Genomic DNA, 20,846 nt, shown 5'->3' with positions numbered 1-20,846 from the left:
ATATAATTCCAGTGGCCCAGCATTTACCTAAACCGTTTCCATTTACCTTCTTCCTCTTTCTTAAAACATATACAATTATCATAGAAACCTTTATCAGAAATAAACTTTTGAAAGAGTGTAGTGCTCAAAACACCTTAACAAAAATACCATTTGGGACGGATTGAAGGGTGAAAGGAAAGAGGAAATCGGGACTAAGGATGGAGAGGACAAGTGGCGAAGTAACAGTATCATGGGCCCTGCAGTAAGAAAGGAAAATGGTTGACTGCAATTGCGGTAGGAAATTACAGCAGTAATTAGAGTTGAATGAGGTCCATAGGTCTCTTGGCCCTGGTGCCACTGCACCTGTTGCTCCATTGATAGCTAGGCCTCAGGAGAGAAAGTGGATGGGACATAAAAAGAGAAGCAAAAGAAGTACAACACACAAAAGGAAGAAATAGAAGGGGTTGCAAAGAAATGAAAGAAAGAAGGGAAAGAAAGAATGAGAAAATGAAAACACATCTAAGAAGAAATAGAGCAAATGTGTGAGACAAAAGAAAAAAGGGACAGAAGCTAGCAAACGAAAGATAAAGAGGAAAAAATAATGAAAGAAATGTGAAAATCAAGAAAAATTTACATTAGAGAAAAAAAGAGAGATTGTGAGAGAAACCAGCAGCGGAAGAACCAGGGCATGTATGTACTGACATATTTCCGACAGACACAGAATTGGAAAACCACTTTGACACTTCGGGTCCCGATAATTAACTTGTGGCTTCCACATACAGAGGGGAAAAGAGGGATTTATAGTAAAACGTGAATTGACAAATAAAGATAATAAAAACGCCAGAGAGAGGAAGAAAGACATAAAAAAAAATTAAAAAAAAGTGAAAGGATGCATACTGAGTCAAGGGAAACAGCAAAAAAGACAAAGAAAGAATGAAGGGAAGAGAAAAAAAATAGTGACAGAATCAACATCTGATGAAGAAAAAAGGGAGGAGCGAAACAAGGAAATAAATAACCAAGTTTTTGCGAATTTGAAAGAGGAGGTAGCAAGAGGAAGAGAGAAATTAAAAAAAGGAAGAGGAGTAGAAATAAACAGTTGAAAGAAAGACCAAAACTGTTAACGTTTGGATTTTAACAGCTGGAAAGAAACAAGTGGGGAGAAAGAAAACATTGAGAGTAAAGGAAAGAACGGACTGAGATAGGTGAAACAGACCCTCCCAAATAAAGATGGCAGCAAAAATTTAATTTAATAAGCTCCCCCCACGTGCTCAAACAGAAGTCAGAGTGCGTAACAGCAGAGGGCACTGCAGAACAGAAGGAGGTGCATTAGAGGAGTTACTTGTGAATCCCAATACAGCAGTATTGGGGTGGTTCAGATCAGGATTGGTAGTATAGACAGAGCTGTGTCCCGGTCCAGTGCTGGAATAACAGAAAGGCAGCAGGTGAGGAATAAGAAACGGAGTGCCGTGTAATTCCTGGTATTGCAGTAATGGGGCGCTGCAGGTTAGGGTTGAGGTGCACTGACAGAGTTGTATGTGGGCTGCAGTACTGGAATAGTAATGGGCACACAAGGTCAGAAGTGAGGTATGTTAATGGAGCTACATGTGGAACCTAGTATTGGTGTGCCAGCGTTGATGAGTGTTAGCCTGGAGGTGCCTTGGTGAAGCTGCGAGTCGGGCCCAGTATGGGAGTGGACTTGCCTCAACCATAGAAGGGAGGTGCCCTGAAGGGCATGTGTGTGAGCCTTAGTATTGAGAAGCAATGTGCACTGAATATTAGAATTGCTGGATTCTGGCAGAGCTGTGGTGGTTCCCATCAACAGTGGCGTTGAATGTTAGATGAGGTGCACTGGCTGAGCTGTTTTTTGCTCTTTTGGGTCCAGTATTGGTTTGGCAGTGAGACTAACTATTAGAATTGAGCTGCTGTAACGGAATTGTATGTGAGTGGGGTCCCAGTATAAGAAAGGAAGTGACCTCTCCAGGGTAGAACTGAGGTGCACTGATGGAGCTGCACCCGAGTTCCTAGTACTGGAACAGGAGAGTGTACTGACTGTAAGAACTAAGGTGCTCTGGCAGACAGCGTGTATGCAGTTCTGGCATGGGCACGGCTGAGGGCTTGGAGTATGTGGACTGAGGTGCTCTCCATGGTAGAACTGAGGTGCACTGATGGAGCCGCGCCCGAGGTCCCAGTACTAGAGCAGAAGATTGTACTGACTGCAAGAACTGAGGTGCTCTGGCAGACGGCGTGCATAGGGTTCCTGGCACTGGCACTGCTGAGGCCTTTGAGTGTGTGAACTGCGGTGCACTGATGGAGCTGCACCTGGGGGTCCCAGTACTGGAGCAGCAGAGTGCACTGATTGCAAGAACTGAGGTGCTGTGGCAGGCAGCTTATGTGGGGTTCCTGGCACAGCTAAGGGCTTGGAGTGTGTGATCTGCAGTGCAGTGATGGAGCTGTGTCCGAGGCCGCAGTACTGGAGCAGCAGAGTGTACTGACTGCAAGAACTGAGGTGCTCTGACAGACGGCGTGTGTGGGGTTCCTGGTACTGGCACGGCTGAGAGCTTGGAGTGTGTGAACTGCGGTGCACTGATGGCGCTGTGAGTGGGGTCCCAGTATGGAGCAAAAGTGGCCACTGTCTCTAAAGATTGCAGAGCCCCTGGTAGAGCTGGGTGCCTAGGCTATAAGCAATTACAAGCAATCCTCCTCCCTTGCTCTCAGCACACAGGCAGGCACACTCGGTAAAGAAAATCCAAACCACGTAAGGGCGGGAGCCGGGCAGCTGAGAGAGGGTGCGCAGAGCCCTCAAAGACCGAACGTGACCAAGATAACAGCTGATTTATAGCCTTATTTACAGCTAAGCTCAGAGGAAGAATGCTCTGCAAATGAAAAGGGAAGCTTCCCTGGACAGGAAACAAAGTTTAAAAAAAAAAAAAAATAATTGCCCTACAGACCAGATAATCAGGACAAAGCATATTTATACAGTAGTTGCTCCGTACTCCCACACAGAAGGAGGAACGAAGGGGCATGACTGACCACTAGCAAGCAAGGATTTTTAAATGACACTGAAACTAACAATTGAAATAGCTGGAAGTCCACAGAAGAAGTATACTTAAAAGTATACAAGAGGTCATACGCTTATGCTCGACCTAAAAACTGGTGTGTTTTTAGTTGTACAAATATGTTACCAAGTTCCTGGACAATAGCCATTTGAAATATGTCTTACTACGAAATGAATCTCCTCTTACACTGTTTCAATTAAAGCCTCTTTAAACCTCCAGTAAAGTACTTTGCAGAAATGTAAATACCTAATGCAAACTTGGTTCACCAATATTCCATCAGTTCCCTGATTTAATTTAAATGCATCTTTATAGTCATTTGACGAATATTCACCCAGTGAAGGTATTGCTGTATGATGTGACATCATAATCATCATAACTCATGATATCAGAGCAGATGTGATTGACAGAGGACTGAAGTGTGTTTATAAATGAAAGTCTCAGAAACCAAAATCTAATCTCCCTGGTACTGAAGGAAATTGAGATAAATGCAATATATATTCAACTAAAAATGACAGTGTTTCTCCGCTGTCAATAATGGCCACTGAACTTTATGAAAGTGGAGATTTGTGAAGGATTGTGACTATCCTCAAATTAATAGCCTCTCTATATACATAAAATATAATTGTATTTATATAGCGCTTACCGCTCCTGATGAGGCGTCCAAGTGCTTTTCGGCGAGTAGGACACTACTCCGGAACCCAAAAGGATTAGTGGGGTATTAGTATAGGGACATATGAGTTAATTTTAATGGCAGACTGTAAGGAAATGCCTCCCTGGCATGGTTACCCCCTGACTTTTTGCCTTTGCTGATGCTATGTTTTGAATTGAAAGTGTGCTGAGGCCTGCTAACCAGGCCCCAGCACCAGTGTTCTTTCCCTAACCTGCACTTTTGTTTTCACAATTGGCACACCCTGGCATCCAGGTAAGTCCCTTGTAACTGGTACCCCTGGTACCAAGGGCCCTGATGCCAGGGAAGGTCTCTAAGGGCTGCAGCATATATTATGCCACCCTGGGGACCCCTCACTCAGCACAGACACACTGCTTGCCAGCTTGTGTGTGCTGGTAAGGACAAAACGAGTAAGTCGACATGGCACTGCCCTCAGGGTGCCATGCCAACCTCACACTGCCTATGCAGTATAGATAAGTCACCCCTCTAGCAGGCCTTACAGCCCTAAGGCAGGGTGCACTATACCATAGGTGAGGGCACCAGTGCATGAGCACTGTGCCCCTACAGTGTCTAAGCCAAACCTTAGACATTGTAAGTGCAGGGTAGCCATAAGAGTATATGGTCTGGGAGTCTGTCAAACACGAACTCCACAGCACCATAATGGCTGCACTGAAAACCGGGAAGTTTGGTATCAAACTTCTCAGCACAATAAATGCACACTGATGCCAGTGTACATTTTATTGTGAAATACACCCCAGAGGGCACCTTAGAGGTGCCCCCTGAAACCTTAACCAACTACCTGTGTAGGCTGACTGGTTTTAGCAGCCTGCCACACTCGAGACATGTTGCTGGCCACATGGGGAGAGTGCCTTTGTCACTCTGTGGCTAGTTACAAAGCCTGCACTGGGTGGAGATGCTATCACCTCCCCCAGGCAGGAGCTGTAACACCTGGCGGTGAGCCTCAAAGGCTCACCCCCTTTGTTCCAGCACCACAGGGCATTCCAGCTAGTGGAGTTGCCTGCCCCCTCCGGCCACGGCCCCACTTTTGGCGGCAAGGCCGGAGGAGATAATGAGAAAAACAAGGAAGAGTCACTGGCCAGTCAGGACAGCCCCTAAGGCAACCTGAGCTGAAGTGACTCTGACTTTTAGGAATCCTCCATCTTGCAGATGGAGGATCCCCCCAATAGGGATAGGAATGTGACCCCCTCCCCTTGGGAGGAGGCACAAAGAGGGTGTAGCCACCCTCAGGGCTAGTAGCCATTGGCTACTGCCCTCCCTGACCTAAACACACCCCTAAATCCTGTATTTAGGGGCTCCCCTGAACCTAGGAAATCAGATTCCTGCAACTTACGAAGAAGAGGACTGCTGAGCTGAAAAACCCTGCAGAGAAGACGGAGACACCAACTGCTTTGGCCCCAGCCCTACCGGCCTGTCTCCCTCCTTCAGAAGAAAACTGCTCCAGCGACGCTTTCCCCAGGACCAGCGACCTCTGAATCCTCAGAGGACTGCCCTGCTTCCAAAAGACCAAGAAACTCCCGAGAACAGCGGCCCTGTTCAACAAAGACTGCAACTTTGTTTCCAGAGGAGCAGATTTAAAGACCCCTGCAATCCCCGCAAGAAGCGTGAGACTTGCAACACTGCACCCGGCGACCCCGACTCGACTGGTGGAGAAACAACGCTACAGGGAGGACCCCCCGGCGACTCCGAGACTGTGAGTAACCAGAGTTGTCCCCCCTGAGCCCCAACAGCGACGCCTGCAGAGGGAATCCCGAGGCTCCCCCTGACCACGACTGCCTGACTCTAAAATCCCGACGCCTGGAAAAGACCCTGCACCCGCAGCCACCAGGACCTGAAGGATCGGAACTCCAGTGCAGGAGTGACCCCCAGGAGGCCCTCTTCCTTGCCCAGGTGGTGGCTACCCCGAGGAGCCCCCCCCTTGCCTGCCTGCATCGCTGAAGAGACCCCTTGGTCTCTCATTGAAACCTATTGAAAACCCGACGTATGTTTGCACACTGCACCCGGCCGCCCCCGTGCTGCTGAGGGTGTACTTTTTGTGCTGACTTGTGTCCCCCCCGGTGCCCTACAAAACCCCCCTGGTCTGCCCAGACGCGGCTACTTACCTGCTGGCAGACTGGAACCGGGGCACCCCCTTCTCCATTGAAGCCTATGTGTTTTGGGCACCACTTTGAACTCTGCACCTGACCGACCCTGAGCTGCTGGTGTGGTGACTTTGGGGTTGCTCTGAACCCCCAACGGTGGGCTACCTTGGACCCCAATTTGAACCCCGTAGGTGATTTACTTACCTGCAAGAACTAACAATAACCTACCTCCCCCAGGAACTGTTGAAAATTGCACTGTGTCCACTTTTGAAATAGCTATATGTGTTTTATGTAAAAAGTATACATGCTATTGTGATTATTCAAAGTTCCTAAAGTACTTACCTGCAATACCTTTCAAATGAGATATTACATGTAGAATTTGAACCTTTGGTTCTTAAAATAAACTAAGAAAATATATTTTTCTATACAAAAACCTATTGGCCTGGAATTGTCTCTGAGTGTGTGTTCCTCATTTATTGCCTGTGTGTATGTACAACAAATGCTTAACACTACTCCTTTAATAAGCCTACTGCTCGACCACACTACCACAAAATAGAGCATTAGTATTATCTCTTTTTGCCACTATCTTAGCTCTAAGAAGAACCCTTGGACTCTGTGCATACTATTCCTTACTTTGAAATAGTGCATACAGAGCCAACTTCCTACACAGACATTTGAGTCTGTTAGTTGGATTGAATAGAATAATGGATGGGTAGAAGAGGAAAGAATCTAGAAAGTGTTAAATTGGGAGATCCTAGAGTTAAGATGAGGTATGGGTTGAGTAATAGGAGAGATGGAGGAGGGAGAAGTCTGTAGGAAGGGACTAGGCAGATCGTAGTAGGAAAGGCTGTTTACATTTTTTTTAAACAGAAAGTTTATCCTCTTTGGAGTGTCTGTCCATGGTAAAAAGTTGTGCACACTGACAGCACAGGGAGAGAAGAGAAAGGGATGTGATTTCCATTTGAATCTTAAAAAGCTGCAGAAATACACATGACTATATTACGATGTTAATGTTTTTGGATGAAGGTACTATCCATGGTTACTTCTCGCACTAAGCCCATACAGACTCCAAGTGTGTGTGTGTACCTTAATAAGTTAATTAGATGTGGAAATATACTAATAGGAGCTTCATTTTTTCCACTGGACAAAAAGTTAATTTGCTTATTTGCGAATAATACAAGGAAAAATAAATATGGAAAAACACAGATGTAAATGTAAAAAAAGATGTTCCTTAAGGACACAACTCCTTAATATAAGCACCTGGTAAATCGTTGTGCAATAAGTTAATATTGGGTCAGAGTGATTCTCTTATCCCAGCACAGAGCAAACATTCTGGCATAGTAGGTACATAGTAGCAGAAAAGCAGAATATTACTGTACAGTGAAGAAGAAATATTGGCCTTTTGGCACTCTGGGTGGAAAACAATGTACTATGGCGACTATAGTAGGGCACAGAGGCATTCAGGTACAATGCACAGATATTCCAGCACAGTGGCTTCGACATGCCAGCACAGTACTATGGATGTTCACGTACAGTGACAAGGAACTTATGGCAACAGTGACAGGCATATGTTGGCAATGAAGCACTGTGCATCAAACGTGCTACTGTCCCGGTTTCAGCACCACCAGCCTGTTGGTGAAATATCCTGATTTTCAAGAGTGTCTAGGCCACTAAAAGCAAGATTTAAAATTGGTAATCTGCATTGTCTGTCTGTTGATAAGCCTTTGTAACCACACCAACAGGTGCAAATGAACAGTGACAAACATGCTGCAAAGTCACCAGCACTTGTCACCACCTACTCGCTCTCAGAAGGAGGCAGCAGGCATGGAGAAAGGACATAAATGCAAAGAGTACAGCTGATGAAGGAATGCCATCATTTGCAAATGATTACAGTACCAAAAACAAGCATTTGCAATGCAACAGGTCTCGCATTTGCTGAAGTTAGAGCTATTAGCGTTGTAAACTCCAAACTGGACTTTACTTGCCATACAAATCACAAGGAAAAAAAAACCAAGCACGATTGCGCTATGTAAAACGCAGCGTGATCGCGCTGAAATTGAAAACCAAAAAAACTAGCGTGGTTGCGCTATGTGAAACCCAGCACAATCGCACTGCGTGTTAAAATAAAATTAAAAAGTAGACCGGAAACCATGCTGAAAACATGGAGCCTCGTATGTTTTCAGTAGTTGGCCTGTGCACTTAAGGAGGGCTAAACACCGGAAAAGGCTTGACATATGCATGCCTTTCACTAATTAAATGAAGCGGATTTTAAAAGGCAAGCCCACAAATCAATGAAAGTGACATGGGCGTAGTTAAAAACTCAAAGAGAGATTACAACTGGGACGGAGCGCTTATGCACTCAACCCTAAACAAATATTTTCCTTGCAGTAGGCCTCACATTTGCTTGAGTTAGAGGTATTAGTGTTGTGAATGCATAAGTGGACTTTTTTTTGCCACATAAGTTGGTCATCTCTGCCACATAACTCCAGTGGCCCTGCATATAATTAAAGCACTTCCTTTTACTGCAGAGAGTCTTGCCCTGATAACCTTGAACATTTCTTATATTGTTTTAGTACAATTTTCTTGTTATTTATTTTTTATTGTGGGTGATGTGTGAGTGACTGTTGCTGACATTTTCAGAGAAAAGTTGGGTTTGTTTCATGCAGCATCCATAAAAAAGGTTCTTTAAGACCAAAACAGTAGCTCACAATTGAGAAATGGGAGAGTGTGTCAGAGGTTATTTGCTGTGTTACAAGTATTGAAAGCACACATCACTATACATGAATATTAGATGGAAACAAAATAAGAAGTTGAGCAGGTGTGCCTGTGCATTGTCAGTGACCTGGCCAACTAGATTGAGAAGGAACTGGATCATAAATTCAGATCTGTTACGAACAGGAGCCCCCAAAATATGTTTGGCACAGGGCCCCCAACATCTCTAAGGTGCCCAAGGGAAGAACTAGTAAAAAAAAAAAAGTTGATGAATGTGGTTGCACAAGTAGGGAAGTCGATTAGGCTGCAGTTCTCAGTAGCTGGAAGAGAATAAATTCTGAAGATGGTTCTTAACCGGAAAAGCGTTAGCTAAAGAGTTTGACAGACGTGGAGTTTTACATGGGGCAAAATTTTGTCGTTATGGCTGACATTTCCTCGCTGCTATTACTAAGAAAAAGGTGAAACTGGAGGGGCGGCTTTTGATCAACGTGACAAGCCCTATTCTGTGTAAACACAGCTTTTCTGGTCTCGAAGTGCACAAAAAAACGTAACATTGATGAAGGGAAAGCAGGAAAATGTATGCCTTAAAAATAACTTTGCACATCCTAATCCTTATATAGTAGAAAGAGGTTGTTTCCAACACAACACATTAAACACGAATGCCTGGAATAAAGCTTGTCCAGATGAAACCCAACCGCTTGGGACACGGTAGACCTATAAAAAGCTAGAGGTGAAAGAAATAAAAGTATTGTTAACTGTTTCATCCTTAACGGTTATTACCGATGATGTAATTTGTTGTATTTGTTTTCATTGTTATAATAGGCCTAAAGTTGCACATTTAAACATCATCTGCATTTCATAGAATCAGGAAGTGTACACAATTTTTAATTGTTGTTATCTTAAAAAACCTAATAAAGAAAAAGGTTATTTAAAAAAAAAAAAACCTTCAGCACTCCATCATGTTTCTCCATAGTTGGGGCAAAGGAACATGAGATTGAAATTATCTTTTTATAATATAGAACTAATTCGAATGGTATTCGAACATGACACAGCTTTCACTACAGAATTTTAAATACCAGGACAATTTTGATAGCCACAAATAACCAAAGCATTCATTGTCATTCTTCAGGGGGCTTTATGCCATATTTGATAAGGAAGCGTGAATAGGTTGTGACTTTCCTTTTCCATGCTACATAAATGCAATCCCCTCAGTCACCAATGAGTTGAGCCGCATTTCCACAACTGATTTATATCACCCCTTTTTTTAACCTAGTGTATGCCATAAGATCATCGTTGTTTATTGTAGCTTCGAGAAGAGATAATGCATCTTGCAGTATGTTTTTAATTAAATCTCAAGCACTGTAAATGGAACTTTTTGCAGTATTTCATATACTTGCTATGTGGTTGATACACTGCTGTTTAAGTGTTTGATTTGTAAGTGGATGAGCTCAACAAAAATCATCACATAAAGTGTTTTTCTCGTCATTACAGGTCATGTCCAATCCCATTTGTGGCATCCTCACAGCTGGGTGTGGCTAACCGCAACCCAGATATTTGGTTTGTTGTTTGCATGTCAGAAACCAGAAGAGCTTGTTTGTAAATGGCAAACCCAAAGTGCTTCCAAGATCAAGATAGAGCAGTCCGATTCGTCTGCAGCTTCATTCTTAGCAGACAACCTAGACAAAAAGGTATAATTGAATTTTTTGTGCGTATTGTGTTTGTCCGTTCCTGGAATTCAGCCCTTATGTTCGTATTAGATTTGTGTTTTAGACTGGTGTTTCACTTCAGCTAATTGGGAAGATAGGACCTATTTTAACACGTGTTCTGGTTCAACTGCTCCTCTGTTTTTCCAGTCTAGTCCCATACATGCTACATTATTTGTTTGCTATTAAGACTGTTCCGAAAATTAGCCCCGAATACTAATTGGAGTGTGCTGAGCACTGCAATCAACTACACCGAATTCCATGCAACAGTGTCTATAATAAATAATCATTTTGGATTAACAGTTGGTGACGACAGCTCTCATGTTTACTTAAAAAAATCAAAAAAAAACATCTTGGACTTTGAGTTGCTGCTCCCAGAATAGCTTATGATGCAGTAGGCTATGCTGCTGCCTATGTCTTGACCACTGTTAAAGGTAGCCATCAGAAAATAAAGGATATGTGTGTTTTTTAAGCCAAGAAGATGCACGGGGGCCATCATTTCTTTGTTTGTAATATAAAATATTTTTGTTATTAATGAGAGCAGTGCTTTAAATGAGCCGGTACTCTCCGGTACTGAGTACCGGCACTTTTTTATTTTGAGAGGGAGAGTACCAGCATATCTCCAGAAAAACGTAATACATTTAATTGGAGAGTACCGGCACTTCTCAGAAACAATCAGGTACTCTATTACAGAGTACCTACACTTCTATTTTTCAATTTAAAGCACTGAATGCGAGATTGCGGTATCCTTTCATTAAGCCTATACTGTGGATGCTTTCTAAAAAAAATAGAGCTTTAGTTTTCAGCCCCCTCCTCAGTTCCCAAGTAGATTTCCAGTTATAAAGCAAATTAAGTCCGTTGTTTGTCTCTAAAGGAGTACCTTATGGCATGCTATTACAGTACTGCGTTGATGTCTTTGTGTATGGTGCTTCGTCTGTATGTGTATGCCAGTTCAATGGTCCCATGTCTCATCAGAGAAAAGATTCAGATTAAATCTTCAAATTAAATTTATATTTTCTCCCTGTTTACTGAATTTACAATGATGTTTGTCACCAGAAGTTTTTTTTTGTATTTTTTTGTAAAAGAACCTCCCTCTTTTAGGTGACAGTTTACACTTGCACGTTGTAGGAAGTTGGCTCTGTATGTGCTATTTCAAAGTAAGGAATAGCATGCACAGAGTCCAAGGGTTCCCCTTAGAGGTAAAATAGTGGTAAAAAGAGATAATACTAATGCTCTATTTTGTGGTAGTGTGGTCGAGCAGTAGGCTTATCCAAGGAGTAGTGTTAAGCATTTGTTGTACATACACATAGACAATAAATGAGGTACACACACTCAGAGACAAATCCAGCCAATAGGTTTTGTTATAGAAAAATATCTTTTCTTAGTTTATTTTAAGAACCACAGGTTCCAATTCTACATGTAATATCTCATTTGAAAGGTATTGCAGGTAAGTACTTTAGGAACTTTAAATCATAAGAATTGCATGTATACTTTACAAGTTATTGACAAATAGCTGTTTTAAAAGTGGACACTTAGTGCAATTTTCACAGTTCCTGGGGGAGGTAAGTTTTTGTTAGTTTTACCAGGTAAGTAAGACACTTACAGGGTTCAGTTCTTGGTCCAAGGTAGCCCACCGTTGGAGGTTCAGAGCAACCCCAAAGTCACCACACCAGCAGCTCAGGGCCGGTCAGGTGCAGAGTTCAAAGTGGTGCCCAAAACACATAGGCTAGAATGGAGAGAAGGGGGTGCCCCGGTTCCGGTCTGCTTGCAGGTAAGTACCCGCGTCTTCGGAGGGCAGACCAGGGGGGTTTTGTAGGGCACCGGGGGGGACACAAGCCCACACAGAAATTTCACCCTCAGCGGCGCGGGGGCGGCCGGGTGCAGTGTAGAAACAAGCGTCGGGTTCGCAATGTTAGTCTATGAGAGATCTCGGGATCTCTTCAGCGCTGCAGGCAGGCAAGGGGGGGGTTCCTCGGGGAAACCTCCACTTGGGCAAGGGAGAGGGACTCCTGGGGGTCACTTCTCCAGTGAAAGTCCGGTCCTTCAGGTCCTGGGGGCTGCGGGTGCAGGGTCTCTCCCAGGCGTCGGGACTTAGGATTCAAAGAGTCGCGGTCAGGGGAAGCCTCGGGATTCCCTCTTCAGGCGGCGCTGTGGGGGCTCAGGGGGGACAGGTTTTGGTACTCACAGTATCAGAGTAGTCCTGGGGTCCCTCCTGAGGTGTTGGGTCTCCACCAGCCGAGTCGGGGTCGCCGGGTGCAGTGTTGCAAGTCTCACGCTTCTTGCGGGGAGCTTGCAGGGTTCTTTCAAGGCTGCTGGAAACAAAGTTGCAGCCTTTCTTGGAGCAGGTCCGCTGTCCTCGGGAGTTTCTTGTCTTTTCGAAGCAGGGGCAGTCCTCAGAGGATGTCGAGGTCGCTGGTCCCTTTGGAAGGCGTCGCTGGAGCAGGATCTTTGGAAGGCAGGAGACAGGCCGGTGAGTTTCTGGAGCCAAGGCAGTTGTCGTCTTCTGGTCTTCCTCTGCAGGGGTTTTCAGCTAGGCAGTCCTTCTTCTTGTAGTTGCAGGAATCTAATTTTCTAGGGTTCAGGGTAGCCCTTAAATACTAAATTTAAGGGCGTGTTTAGGTCTGGGGGGTTAGTAGCCAATGGCTACTAGCCCTGAGGGTGGGTACACCCTCTTTGTGCCTCCTCCCAAGGGGAGGGGGTCACAATCCTAACCCTATTGGGGGAATCCTCCATCTGCAAGATGGAGGATTTCTAAAAGTTAGAGTCACCTCAGCTCAGGACACCTTAGGGGCTGTCCTGACTGGCCAGTGACTCCTCCTTGTTATTCTCATTATTTTCTCCGGCCTTGCCGCCAAAAGTGGGGGCCGGGCCGGAGGGGGCGGGCAACTCCACTAGCTGGAGTGTCCTGCGGTGCTGTGACAAAGGGGTGAGCCTTTGAGGCTCACCGCCAGGTGTTACAGCTCCTGCCTGGGGGAGGTGTTAGCATCTCCACCCAGTGCAGGCTTTGTTACTGGCCTCAGAGTGACAAAGGCACTCTCCCCATGGGGCCAGCAACATGTCTCTAGTGTGGCAGGCTGCTGGAACTAGTCAGCCTACACAGATAGTCGGTTAAGTTTCAGGGGGCACCTCTAAGGTGCCCTCTGGGGTGTATTTTGCAATAAAATGTACACTGGCATCAGTGTGCATTTATTGTGCTGAGAAGTTTGATACCAAACTTTCCAGTTTTCAGTGTAGCCCTTATGGTGCTGTGGAGTTCGTGTTTGACAAACTCCCAGACCATATACTCTTATGGCTACCCTGCACTTACAATGTCTAAGGTTTTGTTTAGACACTGTAGGGGTACCATGCTCATGCACTGGTACCCTCACCTATGGTATAGTGCACCCTGCCTTAGGGCTGTAAGGCCTGCTAGAGGGGTGTCTTACCTATACTGCATAGGCAGTGAGAGACTGGCATGGCACCCTGAGGGGAGTGCCATGTCGACTTACTCGTTTTGTCCTCACTAGCACACACAAGCTGGCAAGCAGTGTGTCTGTGCTGAGTGAGAGGTCTCCAGGGTGGCATAAGACATGCTGCAGCCCTTAGAGACCTTCCTTGGCATCAGGGCCCTTGGTACTAGAAGTACCAGTTACAAGGGACTTATCTGGATGCCAGGGTCTGCCAATTGTGGATACAAAAGTACAGGTTTAGGGAAAGAACACTGGTGCTGGGGCCTGGTTAGCAGGCCTCAGCACACTTTCAATTGTAAACATAGCATCAGCAAAGGCAAAAAGTCAGGGGGCAACCATGCCAAGGAGGCATTTCCTTACACAACCCCCCCCCCAAACGAAAGAGGATGAGACTAACCTTTCCCAAGAGAGTCTTCATTTTCTAAGTGGAAGAACCTGGAAAGGCCATCTGCATTGGCATATGGGCAGTCCCAGGTCTGTGTTCCACTATAAAGTCCATTCCCTGTAGGGAGATGGACCACCTCAACAGTTTAGGATTTTCACCTTTCATTTGCATCAGCCATTTGAGAGGTCTGTGGTCAGTTTGAACTAGGAAGTGAGTCCCAAAGAGGTATGGTCTCAGCTTCTTCAGGGACCAAACCACAGCAAAGGCCTCCCTCTCAATGGCACTCCAACGCTGCTCCCTGGGGAGTAACCTCCTGCTAATGAAAGCAACAGGCTGGTCAAGGCCATCATCATTTGTTTGGGACAGAACTGCCCCTATCCCATGTTCAGAGGCATCAGTCTGCACAATGAACTGCTTAGAATAATCTGGAGCTTTTAGAACTGGTGCTGAGCACATTGCTTGTTTCAGGGTGTCAAAGGCCTGTTGGCATTCCACAGTCCAGTTCACTTTCTTGGGCATTTTCTTGGAGGTGAGTTCAGTGAGGGCTGTCACAATGGATCCATATCCCTCCACAAACCTCCTGTAATACCCAGTCAAGCCAAGGAATGCCATGACTTGAGTCTGGGTTTTTGGAGCTACCCAGTCCAGAATAGTCTGGATCTTGGGTTGGAGTGGCTGAACTTGGCCTCCACCTACAAGGTGGCCCAAGTAAACCACAGTTCCCTGCCCTATCTGGCATTTGGATGCCTTGATAGAGAGGCCTGCAGATTGCAGAGCCTTCAAAACCTTCTTCAGGTGGACCAGGTGATCCTGCCAGGTGGAGCTAAAGACAGCAATATCATCAAGATAAGCTGTGCTAAAGGACTCCAAGCCAGCAAGGACTTGATTCACCAACCTTTGGAAGGTGGCAGGGGCATTCTTTAAACCAAAGGGCATAACAGTAAACTGATAATGCCCATCAGGTGTGGAGAATGCTGTTTTCTCTTTTGCTCCAGGTGCCATTTTTATTTGCCAGTACCCTGCTGTCAAGTCAAAGGTACTTAAGAATTTGGCAGCACCTAATTTATCTATGAGCTCATCAGCTCTAGGAATTGGATGAGCATCTGTCTTGGTGACAGAATTGAGCCCCCTGTAGTCCACACAAAACCTCATCTCTTTCTTTCCATCTTTGGTGTGAGGTTTGGGGACTAAGACCACTGGGCTAGCCCAGGGGCTGTCAGAGCGCTCAATTACTCCCAATTCCAGCATCTTGTGGACTTCCACCTTGATGCTTTCCTTAACATGGTCAGATTGTCTAAAGATTTTGTTCTTGACAGGCATGCTGTCTCCTGTGTCCACATCATGGGTACACAGGTGTGTCTGACCAGGGGTTAAGGAGAAGAGTTCAGGAAACTGTTGTAGGACTCTCCTACAATCAGCTTGCTGTTGGCCAGAGAGGGTGTCTGAGTAGATCACTCCATCTACTGAGCCATCTTTTGGGTCTGATGACAGAAGATCAGGGAGAGGTTCACTCTCTGCCTCCTGATCCTCATCTGTTACCATCAACAGATTTACATCAGCCCTGTCATGGAAGAGCTTAAGGCGGTTCACATGGATCACCCTCTTGGGGCTCCTGCTTGTGCCCAGGTCCACCAGGTAGGTGACCTGACTCTTCCTTTCTAGCACTGGGTAAGGGCCACTCCATTTGTCCTGGAGTGCCCTGGGAGCCACAGGCTCCAGAACCCAGACTTTCTGTCCTGGTTGGAACTCAACCAGTGCAGCCTTTTGGTCATACCAAAACTTCTGGAGCTGTTGGCTGGCCTCAAGGTTTTTGGTTGCCTTTTCCATGTACTCTGCCATTCTAGAGCGAAGGCCAAGTACATAGTCCACTATGTCTTGTTTAGGCTCATGAAGAGGTCTCTCCCAGCCTTCTTTAACAAGAGCAAGTGGTCCCCTTACAGGATGACCAAACAGAAGTTCAAAGGGTGAGAATCCTACTCCCTTCTGTGGCACCTCTCTGTAAGCGAAAAGCAGACATGGCAAGAGGACATCCCATCTCCTTTTGAGCTTTTCTGGGAGCCCCATGATCATGCCTTTTAATGTCTTGTTGAATCTCTCAACTAAGCCATTAGTTTGTGGATGGTATGGTGTAGTGAATTTGTAAGTCACTCCACACTCATTCCACATGTGTTTTAGGTATGCTGACATGAAGTTGGTACCTCTGTCAGACACCACCTCCTTAGGGAAACCCACTCTGGTAAAGATACCAATGAGGGCCTTGGCTACTGCAGGGGCAGTAGTCGACCTAAGGGGAATAGCTTCAGGATACCTGGTAGCATGATCCACTACTACCAGGATATACATATTTCCTGAGGCTGTGGGAGGTTCCAGTGGACCAACTATGTCCACACCCACTCTTTCAAAGGGGACCCCCACCACTGGAAGTGGAATGAGGGGGGCCTTTGGGTGCCCACCTGTCTTACCACTGGCTTGACAGGTGGGGCAGGAGAGGCAAAACTCCTTAACCATGTTGGACATATTGGGCCAGTAGAAGTGGTTGACTAGCCTCTCCCACGTCTTGGTTTGTCCCAAATGTCCAGCAAGGGGAATGTCATGGGCCAATGTTAGGATGAACTCTCTGAACAGCTGAGGCACTACCACTCTCCTAGTGGCACCAGGTTTGGGGTCTCTGGCCTCATTGTACAGGAGTCCATCTTCCCAATAGACCCTATGTGTTCCATTTTTCTTGCCCTTGGACTCTTCAGCAGCTTGCTGCCTAAGGCCTTCAAGAGAGGGACAGGTTTCTTGTCCCTTACACAGCTCCTCCCTTGAGGGTCCCCCTGGGCCTAAGAGCTCAACCTGATAAGGTTCAAGCTCCAAAGGCTCAGTTCCCTCAGAGGGCAGAACTTCTTCCTGAGAAGAGAGGTTCCCTTTCTTTTGCTGTGTTGCAGTTGGTTTCCCAACTGACCTTCCTTTCCTCTTGGTAGGCTGGGCCATTCTTCCAGACTCCAGCTCTACTTGTTCACCCTGTGCCTTGCACTGTGCTCTTGTTTTCACACACACCAGTTCAGGGATACCCAGCATTGCTGCATGGGTTTTTAGTTCTACCTCAGCCCATGCTGAGGACTCCAGGTCATTTCCAAGCAGACAGTCCACTGGGATATTTGAGGAGACCACCACCTGTTTCAGGCCATTGACCCCTCCCCATTCTAAAGTAACCATTGCCATGGGATGTACTTTTCTCTGATTGTCAGCGTTGGTGACTGTGTACGTTTTTCCAGTCAGGTATTGGCCAGGGGAAACCAGTTTCTCTGTCACCATGGTGACACTGGCACCTGTATCCCTCAGGCCCTCTATTCTAGTCCCATTAATTAAGAGTTGCTGTCTGTATTTTTGCATGTTAGGCGGCCAGACAGCTAGTGTGGCTAAATCCACCCCACCCTCAGAAACTAGAGTAGCTTCAGTGTGGACCCTGATTTGCTCTGGGCACACTGTTGATCCCACTTGGAGACTAGCCATACCAGTGTTACCTGGATGGGGGTTTGGAGTGGAACCTTTCTTGGGACAGGCCTTGTCTCCAGTTTGGTGTCCATGCTGTTTACAGCTATGACACCAGGCCTTTTTGGGATCAAAGTTTTTACCCTTGTACCCATTGTTTTGTGAAGAGGCTCTGGGCCCACCCTCCTGTGCAGGTTTTTGGGGGCCTGTAGAAGACTCTTTACTATTTTTAGTTTTGGTTGTCTCATCACCCTTCCCCTGGGGAGTCTTTGTGACCCCTTTCTTTTGGTCACCCCCTGTTGAAGTCTTGGACACCCTTGTCTTGACCCAATGGTCCGCCTTCTTTCCCAATTCTTGGGGAGAAATTGGTCCTAGGTCTACCAGATGCTGATGCAGTTTATCATTGAAACAATTACTCAATAGGTGTTCTTTCACAAATAAATTGTACAGCCCATCATAATTACTTACACCACTGCCTTGAATCCAACCATCTAGTGTTTTTACTGAGTAGTCTACAAAGTCAACCCAGGTCTGGCTCGAGGATTTTTGAGCCCCCCTGAATCTAATCCTATACTCCTCAGTGGAGAATCCAAAGCCCTCAATCAGGGTACCCTTCATGAGGTCATAAGATTCTGCATCTTGTCCAGAGAGTGTGAGGAGTCTATCCCTACACTTTCCTGTGAACATTTCCCAAAGGAGAGCACCCCAGTGAGATCTGTTCACTTTTCTGGTTACACAAGCCCTCTCAAAAGCTGTGAACCATTTGGTGATGTCATCACCATCTTCATATTTAGTTACAATCCCTTTAGGGATTTTCAACATGTCAGGAGAATCTCTGACCCTATTTATGTTGCTGCCACCATTGATGGGTCCTAGGCCCATCTCTTGTCTTTCCCTCTCTATGGCTAGGATCTGTCTTTCCAAAGCCAATCTTTTGGCCATCCTGGCTAACTGGATCTCCTCTTCACTGGGGTTATCCTCAGTGATTTCAGAGGTGTTGGTCTCTCCTGTGAGGGAACCAGCATCTCTGACTATTATTTTTGGAGTCAGGGTTTGAGGGACCCTGTTCTCCCTAGATAGGACTGGTAGGGGGGAATTTTCCTCCAAGTCACTATCCTCTTCCTCTGAGTTGCCACCCTCAGAGGGGTTGGCCTTTTCAAACTCTGCCAAAAGCTCCTGGAGCTGTATTTTGGTAGGTTTGGGGCCCATTGTTATTTTCTTTATTTTACAGAGTGACCTTAGCTCCCTCATCTTAAGATGGAGGTAAGGTGTGGTGTCGAGTTCCACCACAGTCACATCTGTGCTAGACATTTTGCTTCTAAAAGTTGGAATACTTTTTAAGAATCTACAACTGGTTCTAGAATCTAATTCAAACTTTTACAAACTTTTAAACTCTAAAAGAAATGCTAAACAGGATCTAACACAAGGCCCTAGCAGGTCTTTTAAGAATTTAGAAAACTTTTCAAATTGCAAAAATCAATTTCTAATGACAATTTTGGAATTTGTCGTGTGATCAGGTATTGGCTGAGTAGTCCAGCAAATGCAAAGTCTTGTACCCCACCGCTGATCCACCAATGTAGGAAGTTGGCTCTGTATGTGCTATTTCAAATTAAGGAATAGCATGCACAGAGTCCAAGGGTTCCCCTTAGAGGTAAAATAGTGGTAAAAAGAGATAATACTAATGCTCTATTTTGTGGTAGTGTGGTCGAGCAGTAGGCTTATCCAAGGAGTAGTGTTAAGCATTTGTTGTACATACACATAGACAATAAATGAGGTACACACACTCAGAGACAAATCCAGCCAATAGGTTTTGTTATAGAAAAATATCTTTTCTTAGTTTATTTTAAGAACCACAGGTTCCAATTCTACATGTAATATCTCATTTGAAAGGTATTGCAGGTAAGTACTTTAGGAACTTTAAATCATAAGAATTGCATGTATACTTTACAAGTTATTGACAAATAGCTGTTTTAAAAGTGGACACTTAGTGCAATTTTCACAGTTCCTGGGGGAGGTAAGTTTTTGTTAGTTTTACCAGGTAAGTAAGACACTTACAGGGTTCAGTTCTTGGTCCAAGGTAGCCCACCGTTGGAGGTTCAGAGCAACCCCAAAGTCACCACACCAGCAGCTCAGGGCCGGTCAGGTGCAGAGTTCAAAGTGGTGCCCAAAACACATAGGCTAGAATGGAGAGAAGGGGGTGCCCCGGTTCCGGTCTGCTTGCAGGTAAGTACCCGCGTCTTCGGAGGGCAGACCAGGGGGGTTTTGTAGGGCACCGGGGGGGACACAAGCCCACACAGAAATTTCACCCTCAGCGGCGCGGGGGCGGCCGGGTGCAGTGTAGAAACAAGCGTCGGGTTCGCAATGTTAGTCTATGAGAGATCTCGGGATCTCTTCAGCGCTGCAGGCAGGCAAGGGGGGGGTTCCTCGGGGAAACCTCCACTTGGGCAAGGGAGAGGGACTCCTGGGGGTCACTTCTCCAGTGAAAGTCCGGTCCTTCAGGTCCTGGGGGCTGCGGGTGCAGGGTCTCTCCCAGGCGTCGGGACTTAGGATTCAAAGAGTCGCGGTCAGGGGAAGCCTCGGGATTCCCTCTTCAGGCGGCGCTGTGGGGGCTCAGGGGGGACAGGTTTTGGTACTCACAGTATCAGAGTAGTCCTGGGGTCCCTCCTGAGGTGTTGGGTCTCCACCAGCCGAGTCGGGGTCGCCGGGTGCAGTGTTGCAAGTCTCACGCTTCTTGCGGGGAGCTTGCAGGGTTCTTTCAAGGCTGCTGGAAACAAAGTTGCAGCCTTTCTTGGAGCAGGTCCGCTGTCCTCGGGAGTTTCTTGTCTTTTCGAAGCAGGGGCAGTCCTCAGAGGATGTCGAGGTCGCTGGTCCCTTTGGAAGGCGTCGCTGGAGCAGGATCTTTGGAAGGCAGGAGACAGGCCGGTGAGTTTCTGGAGCCAAGGCAGTTGTCGTCTTCTGGTCTTCCTCTGCAGGGGTTTTCAGCTAGGCAGTCCTTCTTCTTGTAGTTGCAGGAATCTAATTTTCTAGGGTTCAGGGTAGCCCTTAAATACTAAATTTAAGGGCGTGTTTAGGTCTGGGGGGTTAGTAGCCAATGGCTACTAGCCCTGAGGGTGGGTACACCCTCTTTGTGCCTCCTCCCAAGGGGAGGGGGTCACAATCCTAACCCTATTGGGGGAATCCTCCATCTGCAAGATGGAGGATTTCTAAAAGTTAGAGTCACCTCAGCTCAGGACACCTTAGGGGCTGTCCTGACTGGCCAGTGACTCCTCCTTGTTATTCTCATTATTTTCTCCGGCCTTGCTGCCAAAAGTGGGGGCCG

The 20,846-nt window shown here is 46.2% G+C and overlaps 1 protein-coding gene across 1 annotated transcript in view; it reads left to right on the top strand.

Moving 5' to 3' along the window:
• Positions 1 to 20,846, top strand: part of UTP20 (UTP20 small subunit processome component) — a 966,235-nt gene that overhangs the window by 896,573 nt on the left and 48,816 nt on the right. The window contains exon 57 of the mRNA XM_069229033.1: positions 10,005 to 10,201. Within this exon, the coding sequence (XP_069085134.1) occupies positions 10,005 to 10,201 (197 nt within the window). The remainder of the gene's footprint in view (positions 1 to 10,004; positions 10,202 to 20,846) is intronic.

This window comes from Pleurodeles waltl, chromosome 4_1 (genome assembly GCF_031143425.1).
Source record: "Pleurodeles waltl isolate 20211129_DDA chromosome 4_1, aPleWal1.hap1.20221129, whole genome shotgun sequence".
In the NCBI taxonomy this organism is placed as follows: domain Eukaryota; kingdom Metazoa; phylum Chordata; class Amphibia; order Caudata; family Salamandridae; genus Pleurodeles; species Pleurodeles waltl.
The sequence above is the reverse complement of the archived record's forward strand: the minus strand, read 5'-3'. Positions and strand labels throughout refer to the sequence as shown.